General features: G+C 43.5%; 1 protein-coding gene across 4 annotated transcripts in view; it reads left to right on the forward strand.

Annotated features, from left to right (window-relative positions):
• Nucleotides 1–14,929, forward strand: part of sfxn2 (sideroflexin 2) — a 56,085-nt gene that overhangs the window by 17,796 nt on the left and 23,360 nt on the right. For 3 of the 4 annotated variants that reach the window (XM_033034039.1, XM_033034041.1, XM_033034038.1), the window contains 5 exons: nucleotides 2,034–2,204; nucleotides 2,497–2,595; nucleotides 3,935–4,010; nucleotides 7,371–7,456; nucleotides 9,819–9,879. In XM_033034039.1, coding sequence (XP_032889930.1) covers nucleotides 2,034–2,204; nucleotides 2,497–2,595; nucleotides 3,935–4,010; nucleotides 7,371–7,456; nucleotides 9,819–9,879 — 493 coding nt within the window. The remainder of the gene's footprint in view (nucleotides 1–2,033; nucleotides 2,205–2,496; nucleotides 2,596–3,934; nucleotides 4,011–7,370; nucleotides 7,457–9,818; nucleotides 9,880–14,929) is intronic. The other variant, XM_033034040.1, reaches the window with a different exon arrangement.

Here is a 14,929-nt window from a genome sequence, read left to right on the forward strand (position 1 = left end):
TCGTTCCAGGCACCCACCACCGTCTGTGTAAAAAAAAAAAAAACTTGCCCCGCATATCTCCTTTAAACTCTCCTTGAAGCAATGCCCTCTAAATTTGATATTTCTGTCCTGGGAAATAGGTTCTGATTGTATATCCGTTGTGCCCTTGATTTGGGCTTGATCTGCTTTTCCCGCACAGTTACTTACATTCATAGAATGGTTACACTCCATGAGGAAGCCAATTGGGCCCATTACGTTCATTCTAACTCTTTGAAAATGTCACATCATTTCCACGAACAAACTTTTCAGAAAAAGACATTTGCCTCAAAAGAGAATCGTGGCAGAATTTTGAAAGTTAAATTCAGCAAACATGGATCTTTGTAAATAGAATAAAAATAGAAAATGATTGAATGACTCAGTAAGTCAGACTGCACCAGTGGGATGAGTAACTGATGAAGTGTTTCAGGTCAAGAACCTTCATCAGAACTTGTAAATAGCAGAGGGGAAAAAAATCAAAAGAATCATGATTTTATTTTTTAAATGTGAAGTGATGATTCTAATTTTGGATGGGCCACAACTCTTGGTGAATGCTGTTGTCTTTGTCTTTTGCCTCCGCAATCCATTTACATTGCCAGGGTGGCACAGTGGTGCAGCGGTACAGTTATTGCATTACAACACCAAAAAAACAGGTTCGGTCCTGACTACGGGTGCTGTCAGTAAGGAATTTGTACATTCTCCCGATGACCGCGTGGGTTTTCTCCAGGTGCTTCGGTTTCCTCCCACACTCCAAAGCCGTACAGGTTTGTAGGTTAATTGGCTACAGTAAGTTGTAAAATTATCCCTCCTGTGTAGGATCGTGTTAGTGTATGGGGTGATCGCTAGTTGGCCCAGACTCAGTGGGCCGAAGAGCCTGTCTCCACACGGTATCGCTAACAAGTCTAAACTGCCTTTGTCCTAACCTCTCAAATCACCCACCAATAACTTTTTTAAGCTGCGCTCCAAAATCTCCCAATTTTGAACCGTCCATTCTAATACTTCCTCGACAAAACACAGAGTGCTGGAGGAATTCGGCAGCTCAGGAGGTGTCTGGGGAGAGAATGGACAGGTGACGTTTCTGGTCGGAACACTTCTTCAAACCTGAAACTTCGCCTGTCCATTATCCCCCAGATACTGTCTGACACCCTGAGTTCCTCCAGCATTTTGTGTTTTGCTCAAGATTCCAGCGTGTACAGTTTCTTGTGTCTCCCTCTACTTCCTCTTTTACCTCATTATCATTTTTTTGGTCTAAATCTATCAAGGACCCCACACCATCCTGGCCACGCTCTCATTTCACTCCTGCCTTCGGGAAGAAAGTTTAGAAACTGAAAACGGTTATGTCCAGGTTCAGGAACAGCTTCTTCCCAACAACCATCAAGTTATTGAACGCCATGAACTCCAACTAAACTCCAAACTACAAATGGCCTGGGTTGCACTCGGGGCCTGTGGGGTTTGTTTTTTTGTTGCACAATATTTTTTTAATTTATTGAACTTTTTAAAATTTGTTTTTTATATTACCTATTGAGTACAATGTTTACAAACCTATTGTGCTACTGCAAGTAAGAATTACACATATCCCAGTATATATTGACGGTGCTGAATCAGAGATGGTTGAAAGTTTCTAGGAGTAGATAGCATTAGCCACTTGTCCTGGACCAGCCATATCAAAACCACGGCCAAGAAAGCACATCAATGCTTCTACATCCTTAGAAGGCGTAGGAACTTTGTATGTCCCCAACAATCCTCACAAACTTCTACAGATGCGACGTAGAAAACATTTTATCGGGATGCATCGCAGCATAGTTTGGGAACAAAACATGGTTTGAATTACTCCAGCATTTTGGGGGGGTTTTTCCTATGTAAATGGAAGTCTTGTTGCTTGAGAATTGGGTATCGTAGCAAAGATTGTAGGGTTACCGATCTCAAGTGTGACCCATATTTTGCCCAGCAGTCAAATGGGGCAAAAGTGTGAAGAGAAAATTTGACGATTCGCGTTGTTTCTGTTTTATTTTTTCCAGAGCTGGCACTCTACTCCCGGGTACGACCAAGGAACAGTTGCTGTACGCAAAGAAGCTCTACGACTCTGCGTTCCACCCCGACAGCGGAGACAGGATGAACTTAATTGGGCGAATGTCATTTCAAGTCCCTGGCGGCATGGCAATCACTGGCTTAATGCTACAGTTTTACAGGTAAGATTTGGGTAATTTAGGATTTGGGCAATTTAGAGTTTGGGCAATTTGGGTAGTTCAGGACTTGGGTAGTTCAGGACTTGAGTAATTTAGGATTCGGATAGCATAGGACTTGGGTAATTTACAACGGGTAATTTACGATGGGGGAAATAGATCAGCCCTCATTGAATGGCAGGGTGGACTCAATGGGCTGAATGGCCTAATTCTGCTCCTATGTCTTATGGCCTTATCTTCTTAGGCTACTTGCAAGAGCTTAATTCATCACCGGTAATTGTTCTTGCATTCCTTTCAGGTCTGTTCCAGCTGTGGTATTTTGGCAGTGGGTGAATCAGTCATTCAATGCCTTGGTCAACTACACTAATAGAAATGCTGCATCGCCAATAACTGCAAAGTGAGTGCTTTGGCTCTTTATCTAGCACAAAGTAAGTCTTCAGTTCTAATTCGGTTGTATCTTACTCCCTCTTTGTTCATCCGCAAGCAGCGAACTACGAACGCAGCCAGAAAATTGGTTGGTCTTATTCATTGAAAATGGGACATCTTGTGCTGCTATTATTGGACTTGGCAGATCAGCTTTGGATTTTTTCAGCACAGCTGTCCTGTTCTTTGTCAAATTAAACGAGTGTTGCGATGTTCTCTTCCCTTTCCTACTCTCTTGGGTGGCCTCATCTACAGACAGACAGATAATTAGTGCCCATTCTTCATTGCAATGCAATGGTTCAATAGTAATTTATTGTCACGTGTACCTCGATACAGTGAAATTCTTAGTTTGACATTAATTCCATGAAATTGTATGAGACATTAGCACAATCATAAATAAGCACAATAGTGCAACGATTGTAGTGTAAGTATAGTAGACTTTAATTAGCCACGAGTCAAGTGTTTTTATGTTTTAAGAGTGTCATATGTCCTGAAACAGAATAATGACATTCTTACTTGCAAACATATGTAAATATAGTACTCTGTAAACACCATAATAAATACAATATATATATAACAAACAAGCAAAAATAATGGCCCCAAGTCTATGTAGTTCAGAGCTTATATGCAGGTTGTCGTGCTTAATAGCCTGATGGTTGCAAGGGAGAAGCTGCTCCCGAACCTGGACGTTACAGATTTCAGGCATTAGACTTCAATGAGTCGCCACGTTTTGGGCGCCATTTTGTGCCCCTCAAGTTTCAAGTTTTTTAAATAGATCTTATCTTGGCTTTAAATTCACATTATCCTTTCGGCTGGCCACTTGGTAGGTATTGCAGGGGTTATGGAGTCGTACAGAATGGAAACGGGCCCTTCAACCTAACTCGTCCATGTCGACTGAGATGCGCCATCTAAACTAGTCTCATTTGCTTGAGTTTGGCCCATATCCTTCTAAACCTTTCTGGTCAGTGTCTGTGGTCGGTCTGAAGAAGGGTCCCAATCCGAAATGTCACCCTTCCTTTTCTTCTAGAGATGCTGCTTGACCTGCTGAGTTACTCTAGCACTTTGTGTCCATCCCCCCACCGATATTATTTTCTCCCACATCCCAAAGATGAGTGGGATTGAAATGTTAATTGGCCCTCTGTAAATTGACTCTAATATGGATGTGAAATGAACCTTGTGTGTTATGCACAGCCTGTTCCTTGCAGGTAGTTGCACAAGCCTCAGTTGGAAATGGGTGTGGAAGATGAAATATATATACTTTGTTTTTAAATGAGGTACATTTTGAACAAGCTTTCTTTCCCTTTGTTGTTTAGACAAATAGGCGTTGCGTACTTAACTGCAACCAGCACTGCGCTGGCCACTGCTGTTGGATTGAACCTCTACACAAAGGTACAGTGATGACTTGGCACTAGAAATTTGCCTTGAGAACATTGAAAGAATGATAAAGGAAAATGTTATCAAGCTAGAAAGGGTGCAGAGAAGATTTATGAGGATGTTGTCAGGACTCGTGGGCCTAAGCAATAGAAGGAGGTTGAACAGCTTAGGACTTTATTCCTTGGAGTGCGGGAGGACGAATGATAATGTTATCGAGGTGTACAAGATTATGAGAGGAATAGATCAGTTAAATGCATGGAGTCTTTTGCCCAGAGTAGGGGATTCAACAACAAGAGGACTTTGGTTTAAGATGAGGGGGGAAAGATTCAATAGTAACCTGAGGGGTAACTTTCTTGCACAAAGAGTGGTGAGTGTATGGAATGAGCTGTCGGAGGAGGTAGTTGAGGCAGGTACTAACGCAACTTTTAAGAAACATTTAGACAGGAACATGGATAGGATAGGTTTACAGGGATATACAGGCCAAATGCAGGAAGGTGGAACTAGTGTTGGTCAGCGTGGCAAGTTGAGCCTATTTCCTCGCTGTTTGATTCTATGATAGATTTTCATCTTTCCTTCATCAATATTTCTACACAATAGTGTAGAAATAGAAATTCATGTGCACTACAATGCAAACTGTGGGGTGTAACTATGGACTTTGATTTTTCCTGCACTGTGGTTTATGGAGCCTACACATTCTTAAAAATGTTGATTGATTGAAAAATATGACATGGAAACAGGCCCTTTGGCCCACTGTGTCTCCACTGACCATTGAATGCCCATTCACGCTAGTTCTATGCTATCCGACTTTCGTGCTCACTCCCTAGACATCAGGGGAAATTTACAGATGGCCAATTAACTTACAAACTCGCACGTCTTTGGGAAGTGGGTGGAAACCAGAACACACGGAGGAAACCCATGTGGTTAACAGTGTTTTATTGTCATATGTCCAAGATAGAACAATGACATTCTTACTTGCAGCAGCACAACAGAATATGTAAGCACAGTACACTGTAAACAATATGATAAATGATAAAACAAAAAGATCAATGTGTGTATATATATGTACCCATATAGATATGTATATATATATATATATATATATATATAGATATGTATGTATATATATATATATATATATATATACACACACACACACACACACACACACACACACACACACACACACACACACATATATCTATATGTATATTACTAAAAGTCTGATCTTGACCACTTCCTGTTGTTCTGTATATTGATTTTAGAAAAATCGATGCCACTTACGGCTGTGATTTTTGGCCATCTTACTCAGTCCCCCTCTGCTGCACAGGACAAGAGGATTTTTCCCATCGATGAAAAATAAAAGAGTAATTAGTGTTTAAAAAATGTTGAGATTCTCTCTCCTGAAGGCCACGCCCCTTCCGGAGGGACTATAAAACCCGGAAGTGTTGAGTGCCTCAGTCAGTCTCTGCAAGATGGGGGAGCGAGAGGGTCAATTCCCTCAGTCTGAGCTGTGAATAACACTGAACACAGGTCTACTAAACTGTGAGTGGTTTTACTGACCTGTCAGTGCGCTTAATGTGGTTTGAAAATATAGTTTGGAAATGCTAAAGCTGCGTTGCCTTTGGTTTGGAAATGCTAAAGCTGCGTTGCCTTTGGTTTGGAAATGCTAAAGCTGTGTTGCCCAATTAAAGTTGCCTTGCCCAATTAAAGTTCCCTTGCCCAATTAAAGTTCCCTTGCCCAATTAAAGTTCCCTTGCCCAATTAAAGTTCCCTTGCCCAATTAAAGTTCCCTTGCCCAATTAAAGTTGCCTTGCCCAATTAAAGTTGCCTTGCCCAATTAAAGTTGCCTTGCCTTCTATATAATTAAAAGTCTAATCTTGACCACTGTTTGAGCTTTATATTGATTTTAGAAAAAACGCTACCACGTACGGCTGTGATTTTTGGCCATCTTACTCAGAGTCCCCCTCCGCTCATCAGTGCCGATGATTTTTCCCATCGAAGAAAAATAAAAGAGTTATTAGTGTTTAAAAAATGTTGAGATTCTCTCTCCTGTCAATCACGCCATGAAGGCCCGCCCCTTCTGTTGGGGGGGGGGGGACTATAAAACCCAGAAGTGTGTGCGTGGCTCAGTCTCTGCAAGATGGAGGAGGGAGAGGTCACGACTCGCTGTCTTTAGTGGCCTTGCACCGTGCTTGAAATGGTATGAAACTGCACTTGAATTTGATGGCCTTCCACCCTGCTTGAAATGGAATTTCAAGGAATAGCCATGAGTCAACTGCCAGCCCACCAGCAGTGAGTGAGTGAGCTGCCAGCCCAAGAATCCATTCAGTTCACAATGTCCATACTAGCCCTCTGGAAACCAGTCCCTTCAGCCCACAACCCCCATACTAGCGCTCCAGAAAGCCCTGCCCCCCCCCCCCCGTCCACCAATATTGGAAATGGTGGAGAGGTGGAATATTGACCAGCTCTCCCGTGTGATGCTGGGACCCAACGGGTCCCACTTAGTCTAGTGTATATATATATATATATATATATATATATATATATATATATATATATATAGTTCAGAGCTTATTTGGAGGTTGTAATGTTTAATAGGGAGACCGTGCAAACTCCACGCAGGCAGCATCCGAGGTCAGGTGCTCTGGTGTTATGAGGCAACAGCTCTACTAACTGCGCCACACAAAAGGGCCAAAGACATTGTGTTCCTGAATAACACTAATGGAAACATGCAAGCAAAATTGACTGGATTTGAAACTTTATTTATCTACTGCTTTTAGAGTTGCTACCTCACAGTGGCAGAGACCTAGGTTTGATACTGACGAAGGGAGCTGTCTGCACCGAGTTTATACATTCTCCCTGTGACCGCGTGGACTTTCACCGGGTGCTCTGCTTTCCTTGCCATTCCAAAGACATACAGGTTTGTAGGTTAATTGACATCAGTAAAATTGTAAATTTTCCCTAGTGTGTAGGATAGTGCTGGTGTATGGGGTGGTTGCTGGTCGGTGCAGACTCGGTGGGCCGAAGGGCCTGTTTCTGTGCTGTATCTCTAAAGTCCAAAGCTGAGGGGCCAGGTAGGAAGTGATACACACTCAAGCTAAAGGGCATGCTAGAAAGTGCAGCCCACTGGAGCTGAGGGGCCAGATATGAAGTGTTTCCCACTCGAACTGAGGGGCCAGGTAGGAAGCTCAGTACCATCAGGGCTGTCCCAAATTCTGTTCTATGCATTCCATTCCTCTGCTGTAGGCAGTCAGTGTGATCTGGCTCATTCCTTCACCTCATTACTTATCAGCAGAACAAACAAACTCATTGTTACTCTGGACGGCCAACTAAAGAGATTTATGCTCTGTTTTCTTTCTCATTCTCTCTCCCCAGAAAGCTCCACCCCTATTGGCCCGTTGGGTCCCTTTTGTTGCCGTGGCAGCTGCTAACTGCGTAAACATTCCAATGATGAGACAGCAGTAAGTTCAATTTTGTAAAAAAAAAACAATTATTTCATCTTTCACCCATTTAGTTTTTGGTTATGAAAATGTCAGCTACAATATGTTTGTCAGAGGACCTTCCAAGGGCTTCATTAACCTGAAGAAAAATCTAGAGTTGACTTTTTGTTCTCGCCAGCCTTGAATATTGAAAGCCTGTGGTCCCCCAGGTGGAGGAAAGATTGGAGGAGATTAGGAATTCCATGGTTTTTTAATGTGCAGCAAAGACTGAAGCAACTGAAAGGGCAGCACATTTTCACTACAATCTAAAGAAAATAGGAGCAGCATGGTGCCATACCCAACCCGTGTCTAAAATCCAGTAAAAATCATTGTGTCACAAATGCTGGAATCTTATGTAGAACAGTGCTGAAGTAACTCAGCGGATCAGGCAGCATCTATGGAGGACATGGACAGGTGACGTTTCGGGTCAGGTTCCCGAATGGAGTGAGTCTGAATAAGGGTCTCGATCCGAAAATATCTCCCGTCTATGTCCTCCAGGGATGTTGCCCGTCCCGTTGAGTTCAGCATCTCTCGGTTGCTAATCATTTTTACTCCCCTTCCCATAGTACCCTCTCTGAGTCTGAGCCTCCTCCATTGCCAGAGTGAGGCAACACGCAAATCGGAGGAACGGCATCTCTTGCTCGGATAGTTTGCAATCAGAAACTGGAGCACCCAGAGAAAATCCAAGTGGTCACAGGGAGAATGTAAAAACTCCGTACAGACAACACACGTAGTCAGGATCGAACCCGGGTCTCTGGCGCCGTAAGGCAGCAACTCTGCACCGCTGTGCCGCCCCTGGTATGTGTCGTGGGACAGTCCAACCTCTGCCTTGCCTTGTTCCAACAATCACCCTTAGCGACAAGCGACAAGGCTGAGGGTCTCTGTCAGAAGACTATCTAATGAGACAGCTTAACCTGTTCTTCTCCTCACCAAACATCTGTACAGATGTCCCTCCAATGAGTGGGGTCCAACGCTGGGTAATAAATTAAGCTTATATTTGAAAATGGGTCGATGATATCCCTTTACTCTGCCAGAAAGCAACCAACTTTTCAGCCCAGACCATCACATAAAACAGGTCTACCCCACATCCCCATTGACTCCATCTATACTTCTCCACTGCCTTGGGAAAGCAGACAACATAATCAAGGATAAACACAAAAAGCTGGAGTAACTCTGTGGGTCAGACAGCATCTTTGTAGAAAAGGAATAGGTGATGTTTCGGGACGAGACCTTTCTCCACATCACCTATTCCTTTTCTCCAGAGATGCTGTCTGACCCCCTGAGTTACTCCAGCTTTTTGTGTCTATCTTCTGTTTAAACCAGCATCTGCAGTTCCTTCCTTGCCTGGCTAAACATAATCAAGGACCTTATTAGCCCCAGCCATTCCCTTTTCTTCCCTCTCTCTTTGGGCAGAAGGTACAAAAGGGCACAATTGAGGAATAGCTTCTTATAAACAATAGGTGCAGGAGTAGGCCATTCGAGCCATTCAATGTGATGATGGCTCATCATCCCCAATCAGTACCCGGTTCCTGCTTTCTCCCCATATCCCCTGACTCCGCTATCTTTAAAAGCCCTATCTAGCTCTCTCTTGAAAGTATCCAGAGAACCGGCCTCCACCGCCCTCAGAGGTAGAGAATTCCACAGACTCACCACTCTGTGAGAAAAAGTGTTTCCTCGTCTCCATTCTAAATGGTTTACCCCTTATTCTTAAACTGTGGCCCCTGGTTCTGGACTCCCTCAACATCGGGAACATGTTTTCTGCCTTTAGCGTGTCCAAACCCTAACAATCTTATATGTTTCAATAAGATATCCTCTCATCCCTCTAAACTCCAGAGTGTACAAGCCCAGCCGCTCCATTGTCTCAGCATATGAAAGTCCCGCCATCCCGGGAATTAACCTTGTAAACCTACGCTGCACTACCTCAATAGCAAGAATGTCCTTCCTCAAATTAGGGGACCAAAACTGCACACAATACTTCAGGTGTGGTCTCACTAGGGCTCTGTGCAACTGCAGAAGGACCTCTTTGCTCCTCTTGTTATAAAGGCCATTTGCTTTCTTCACTGCCTGCTTCTCCACTTGTAGCTGGTCAGCGCGGACTCCATGGGCTGAAGGGCCTGTTTCCGCACTGCATCTGTAAAGTGTAACGCAGCATCAATTGGGAAGGTGGGGAACTTGACTAATTGTGACAGGGAGGCACGGTTTTCAATTTACAATCAATCAATACAATTAATGGCCTTCAGCCACTGGGAGATTATTTGTTATTATGCCAACCATTGAAGAATCGAGTTGATGCACTTAACACAGGAGTTGGTGTTCACAGTGTTGTATTCATTCTATATTTTAGGGAAATTATAAGTGGAATCGCCGTGACTGATGAAAATGAGAATAAGCTGGGAGAATCCAGGGTAAATATGCACTTTAGTAAAATGATGATAAAACAAGGCAGAAATGTTTTCACACTGGATGCTGTTTTATCGACTAATTAAATGGGCTGGAATGGACAGTGAAAACATCTTCTTTGAATGCTGCAATTTTGTGCCCCATCCATTGTTTGTATGTTTTTTTGTAATTTAAATGCTATAAGACTCTTTAATAAGTATATTGGCATGGTTTGGAAGATTTTCCACACATGGGTTTCAGTGATTCAATAATGCTTTATTGTCACATGTGCCGGTGCAGTGAAATGCTTTGATTTGCATTCAACCCGTGTAAATCATGCAGCAGACCTCACCTCGGCAGTACACAAGTAGTGTTCAGTATACAGTAGTACACGGCAACTGACCCTTTGGCTAATGTGTTGGACGACAGAGGCAGGTTGTGGCTGGAAAATCTTCTCATTAAATAAAGACGTTGGATATTGACTTCTACTTCAAAAGATAGGGAAGCTTCGTCCTGTCGTCCCTGCCATTAATTGCCATTTGTGGTTAGAAAGTTTCCAAATCTGCCTCCTTTTGCACAGATGAGTGTTACCTGCTGCAAGACTGAATGGGCATTTGGTCAATTTGCTCAATCTTTTCTCTCCCCACTCATGGACTTCTTACTTCAATTAAACTAGCCTTGATCATTTAAATTCAAGTTAATACATCTACAGATTGCTCAACTGCTCCACAATTTAACCATAGTGGCACAGTGGCACAGCGGTAGAGTTGCTGTATTGCAGCGCCAGATATCCAGGTTCGATCCTGACTACGGGTTTCTGTCTGTACAGAGTTTGTACGTTCTTCCCATGACTGCTTGGGTTTTCCCCAGGTGCTCCAGTTTCCTCCCACACCCCAAAGACATACAGGTTTGTAGGTTAATTTGGCTTTGGTAAAAAATTGTCCCAGGTGTGTAGGTTAGTGCTAGTTTACGGGGTGATTGTTGGTCGGTGCAGACCCGGTGGACTGAGGGGCCTGTTTCCACGCTGTAATCCAAGATGGATGGAACAGTAGTGAATGGGAACATACTCTTAGGCCATCAATTTCTGCGCCAACCCTTTGAGACTGGGTACTGTTTGACCAAATTTGTTCTGCTCCTCCTTCAAGGATATTAGATTCTTTCTGAGGTGTGGTGACTAGAACCGCTGCACGAGTTCCAGATAGAGTTCTAGAGTCAAACCACACAGAAACAGTCTTTGTGATTACATGGCTGAAAGGTTGTTAGTCATACAGCACAGAAACAGGCCCGTCAGCCCAAATCGAGAAAGCCGATCAAGATACCCCATCTAAGCCAGTCCCATTTGGCCTGTATTTAGCCCATATCCCTCTAATCCTCTCCTATCCATGTACCTGTCCAAATGTCTTTTCAATCCTGCTACAGTGCTTGCCTTAACTACCCACCCTGGTTGCTTGTTCCATACAGTCACCGCCCCTTGAGTGAATGGTCTAACCTTGTACAGCTCAAGAGTGTTTTCTTGCCGTACGTCCTAGACAGAAAATGAAATTCTTACTTGGAGCAGCACAATAGAATATGTAAATATAGTAGGTAAACATAATACTCTGTAAACAATATAATAAACTAAATAAGTTATGCTGTAGCATAACTTCTCTCCCCTCAAGTTCTGGTTCCGGTTCTCTGGACATAAAGGTGGTGGGTGCATGGAAAGAGCTGCCAGAGGAGGTAGTTGAGGCAGGGACCATCTCAACGTTTAAGAAACATTTAGACAGGTACATGGATAGGACAGGTTCAGAGGATATGGGCCGAACGCAGGCAAGTGGGACTGGTGTAGATGGGGTATGTAGGTCTGTGTGGGCAAGTTGGGCCAAAGGCCTGTTTCGACACTGTGTGACTGTGGAGAAAATACAACGTAATTTGGGCCTTTGGCAATGCTCGGTGAAGTCCTTTGCCACACAGGGTTACTGATGTGTCACTGACAGAGCAAACGGTGAACTATTGCAATTGGCCTCGGGTATATGATCTGGGAAATCAGCAAATGTATTAGCATGAGAACATCACAAAGTCTAAATGGTCATGTGAGTTGCTCAAGTTACACCACAAATATGCTACCCTACCGAGGGCCTCGGACCTCCTGACAAGCAGCCTCTCTGGGGAGTACAGAAAGAACCAGCATATGGTTACACCATTAAAAAAAATCACTAGATATCTTTACTGTGCGCCGTTGCGCAGTGGTAGAGTTGCTGCCTTACAACGCAAGAGACCTGTGTTTGATCCTAACTACAGGTGTTGTCTGTATGGAGTTTGTAGGTTCTCCCTGTGACCGCATAGGATTTTCCGGGTGCCCCAGTTTCCTCCCACTCTCCAAAGACGTGCAGGTTTGTAGGTTAATTGGCTTCGGTAAGTTGTAAAATTGTCCCTATTACGTGGGATAATGTTGGTGTACGAGGAGATCGCTGGCCAGCGTGGATTCAGTGGGCCAAAGGGCCTGTTTCTGCGCTGTATCTCCAAAAGAAAAGTCGAGACAAAGGACTGCAGATACTAGAATCTTGAATAAAAAACACAAAGTGCTGCAGTAACTCAGCGGGTCAAGCAGCATCTCTGGAGAACATGGATTGGCGATATTTTGGGTGGGAACCCTTCTTCGGACTGATTGTAATAGGTGAGGAGAAAGCTGGAAGAGAAGTGGCGGCGGGACAAAGCCAGGCAAGTGATAGGTGTTAAAAAAGAAACATACTGCTGGAGTAACTCAGCGGGTCAGGCAGCATCCCTGGACAACATGGGATCTTCTTCAGGGTCCCGACCGGAAACATCAACTTTCCATGATCTCCAGAGATGCTGCCTGACCTGTATACTTGCTCCAGCACTTTGTATATTTTTATTCCACCTGTCATTTGCCTGGCTTTGTCCTGCCCCCACCTCTCTTCCAGCTTTCTCCTGCCTGTTGTAATCAGTCTGACGAAGGGTCCCGAACCAAAACATCACCTATCCATGCTCTTCAGAGATGCTGCCTGATCTGCTGAATTATTCAAGGTCTTGTATTTTCTGTTGAAAAAATATATCAGTTATTTTCAAGGATAGCCACCAGGAGGAGCATCAGACTGTTCCTATACTCTGCTTTTCAACCCTCAATCACATGCAAAACCAAGTGGAACTTGGTATCTGGGTTGCTTTCAGGGAAAAACAAGTATAATTATTTTTCACAGATTCAATACAAATTACAGTCATTGCATTTAATTTAGGAAGAGATTATAAATTAATACACAGTGTTAACGGCAGTAAAGTTGCTGTCTTACAGCGCCAGAGACCCGGGTTCGATCCTGACTACGGGTGCTGTCTGTGTGGAGTTTGTACATTCTCCCTGTGACTGCGAGGGTTTTCTCTGGGTGCTCCGGTTTCCTCCTACACCAAATGGCATACTGGTTTTGTAGGTTTATTGACCAGTAAAATTGTAAATTGTCCCTAGTGCGTAGGATTGTGCTAGTATACAGGACGATCGCTGGTCGGTGCGGGGCCGATAGGCCTGTTTCTAAACTGTATCTCTAAAGTCAACTTAAGCCTATGTCCAAAGGTTAGAGGTGCTTCCCTAGATTGCTGTCTGTGTGGAGTTTGTATGTTCTCCATGTGATTGCATGGGTTTCCGCTGGATGCTCCAGTTTCCCCCCCACATCCTAAAGACGTGTGCATTTGTAGGTTAACTGTTAAATTTGCACCCAAAATTTGCACCCATTGCTCCCAATGAGAAAGTGGGATAACATAGAACTAGTGTGAAAGGGTGATCGATGGTCGGCATTGTCTCGGTGGGCTGAAGGGCCTGTTTCCATGCTGTATCTCTAAACTAGTTAAAGTTGGCATCAAAGACTTTACTCCTCTCAACATGACAGAACATGCAGAATCCCGGTTCTACTTTTCTTACATTTGTCTAGTGTCTCAAAATGTATAAGCTACTTTCTTATATTAGAAAACAAACACCTGGGCGTGGATGCTGTGAGAAAATAGAACTAAAACAGGCCCTTTGTCCCACAGTGTCTGTGCCAGAAATGAAGCCAAAACCATCCCTTATCAACCTGCACACAAGCCATTCTTTGCATATCTATGTGTCAATCCAAAAGCCTTTTAAATGCCTCAACCACCACCCTTGGCTGGCACTCACTACCCTCTGTGTAAAAAAATAGTTGCCTTGCACATCTCCTTAAAATTTACCCACGCTCGCCTTAAAGTTGTTCCCATACTATTGATGATTTCTCCTTATTATAAGTTGCCCACTGTATGTCTGAGGCAGAAGTTAAAACTCTTTATATATTTTCATGTTGTATTATGTCATGTAATGTTAATGTTCATAGAGTTAATTCTGGCAATCCTTTTTCAATGTTCGGGTAGTTCGCTTGCTTGTAGGTAAAACCATATAATCCTTAATGTAAACCTTAATAAAATTCTTAGAGCAAGGGTTCCCCCCAGGGGGGGTAAATTTCACCTACCCAGGGGATAAATTTGTTGATTATGGATTTGTACATATTTTTTCTCATTGACAGACTGTGTTTGGTTCTGGTATCAGTTCAACATTAGTTGTTCATAAATAAGTGAAATAACATTGTTATGTGCTATTAAAGCTGCCAGCGGTAAACTGGACGAAAAAGGTTGGGAACCCCTGTCTTAGAGGATTGGACAGAATAGATGCAGGAATAATGTTCCCGATGTTGTGGGAGTCCAGAACCAGGGGTCACAGTTTAAGAATAAAGGGTATGCCATTTAGGACTGAGATAAGGAAAAACCTTTTCACCCAGAGAGTTGTGAATCTGGAATTCTCTGCCACAGAAGGCAGTGGAGGCCAATTCACTGGATGTTTTCAAGAGAGAGTTAGATTTAGCTCTTGGGGCTAAGGGAATCGAGGGATAGGGAGGGAAAAGCTGGAACGGGGTACTGATTTTGGAAGATCAGCCATGATCATATTGAATGGTGGTGCTGGCTCAAAGGGCCGAATGGCCTACTCCTGCACCTATTTTCTATGTTTCTAAACCTTTGGGCAATTGTTGGTAAGCGATGGCTTGGGGGTTACAAATGAAATGCAAATCCTGCCAAATG

This window comes from Amblyraja radiata, chromosome 15 (assembly GCF_010909765.2).
Source record: "Amblyraja radiata isolate CabotCenter1 chromosome 15, sAmbRad1.1.pri, whole genome shotgun sequence".
Lineage (NCBI taxonomy): Eukaryota > Metazoa > Chordata > Chondrichthyes > Rajiformes > Rajidae > Amblyraja > Amblyraja radiata.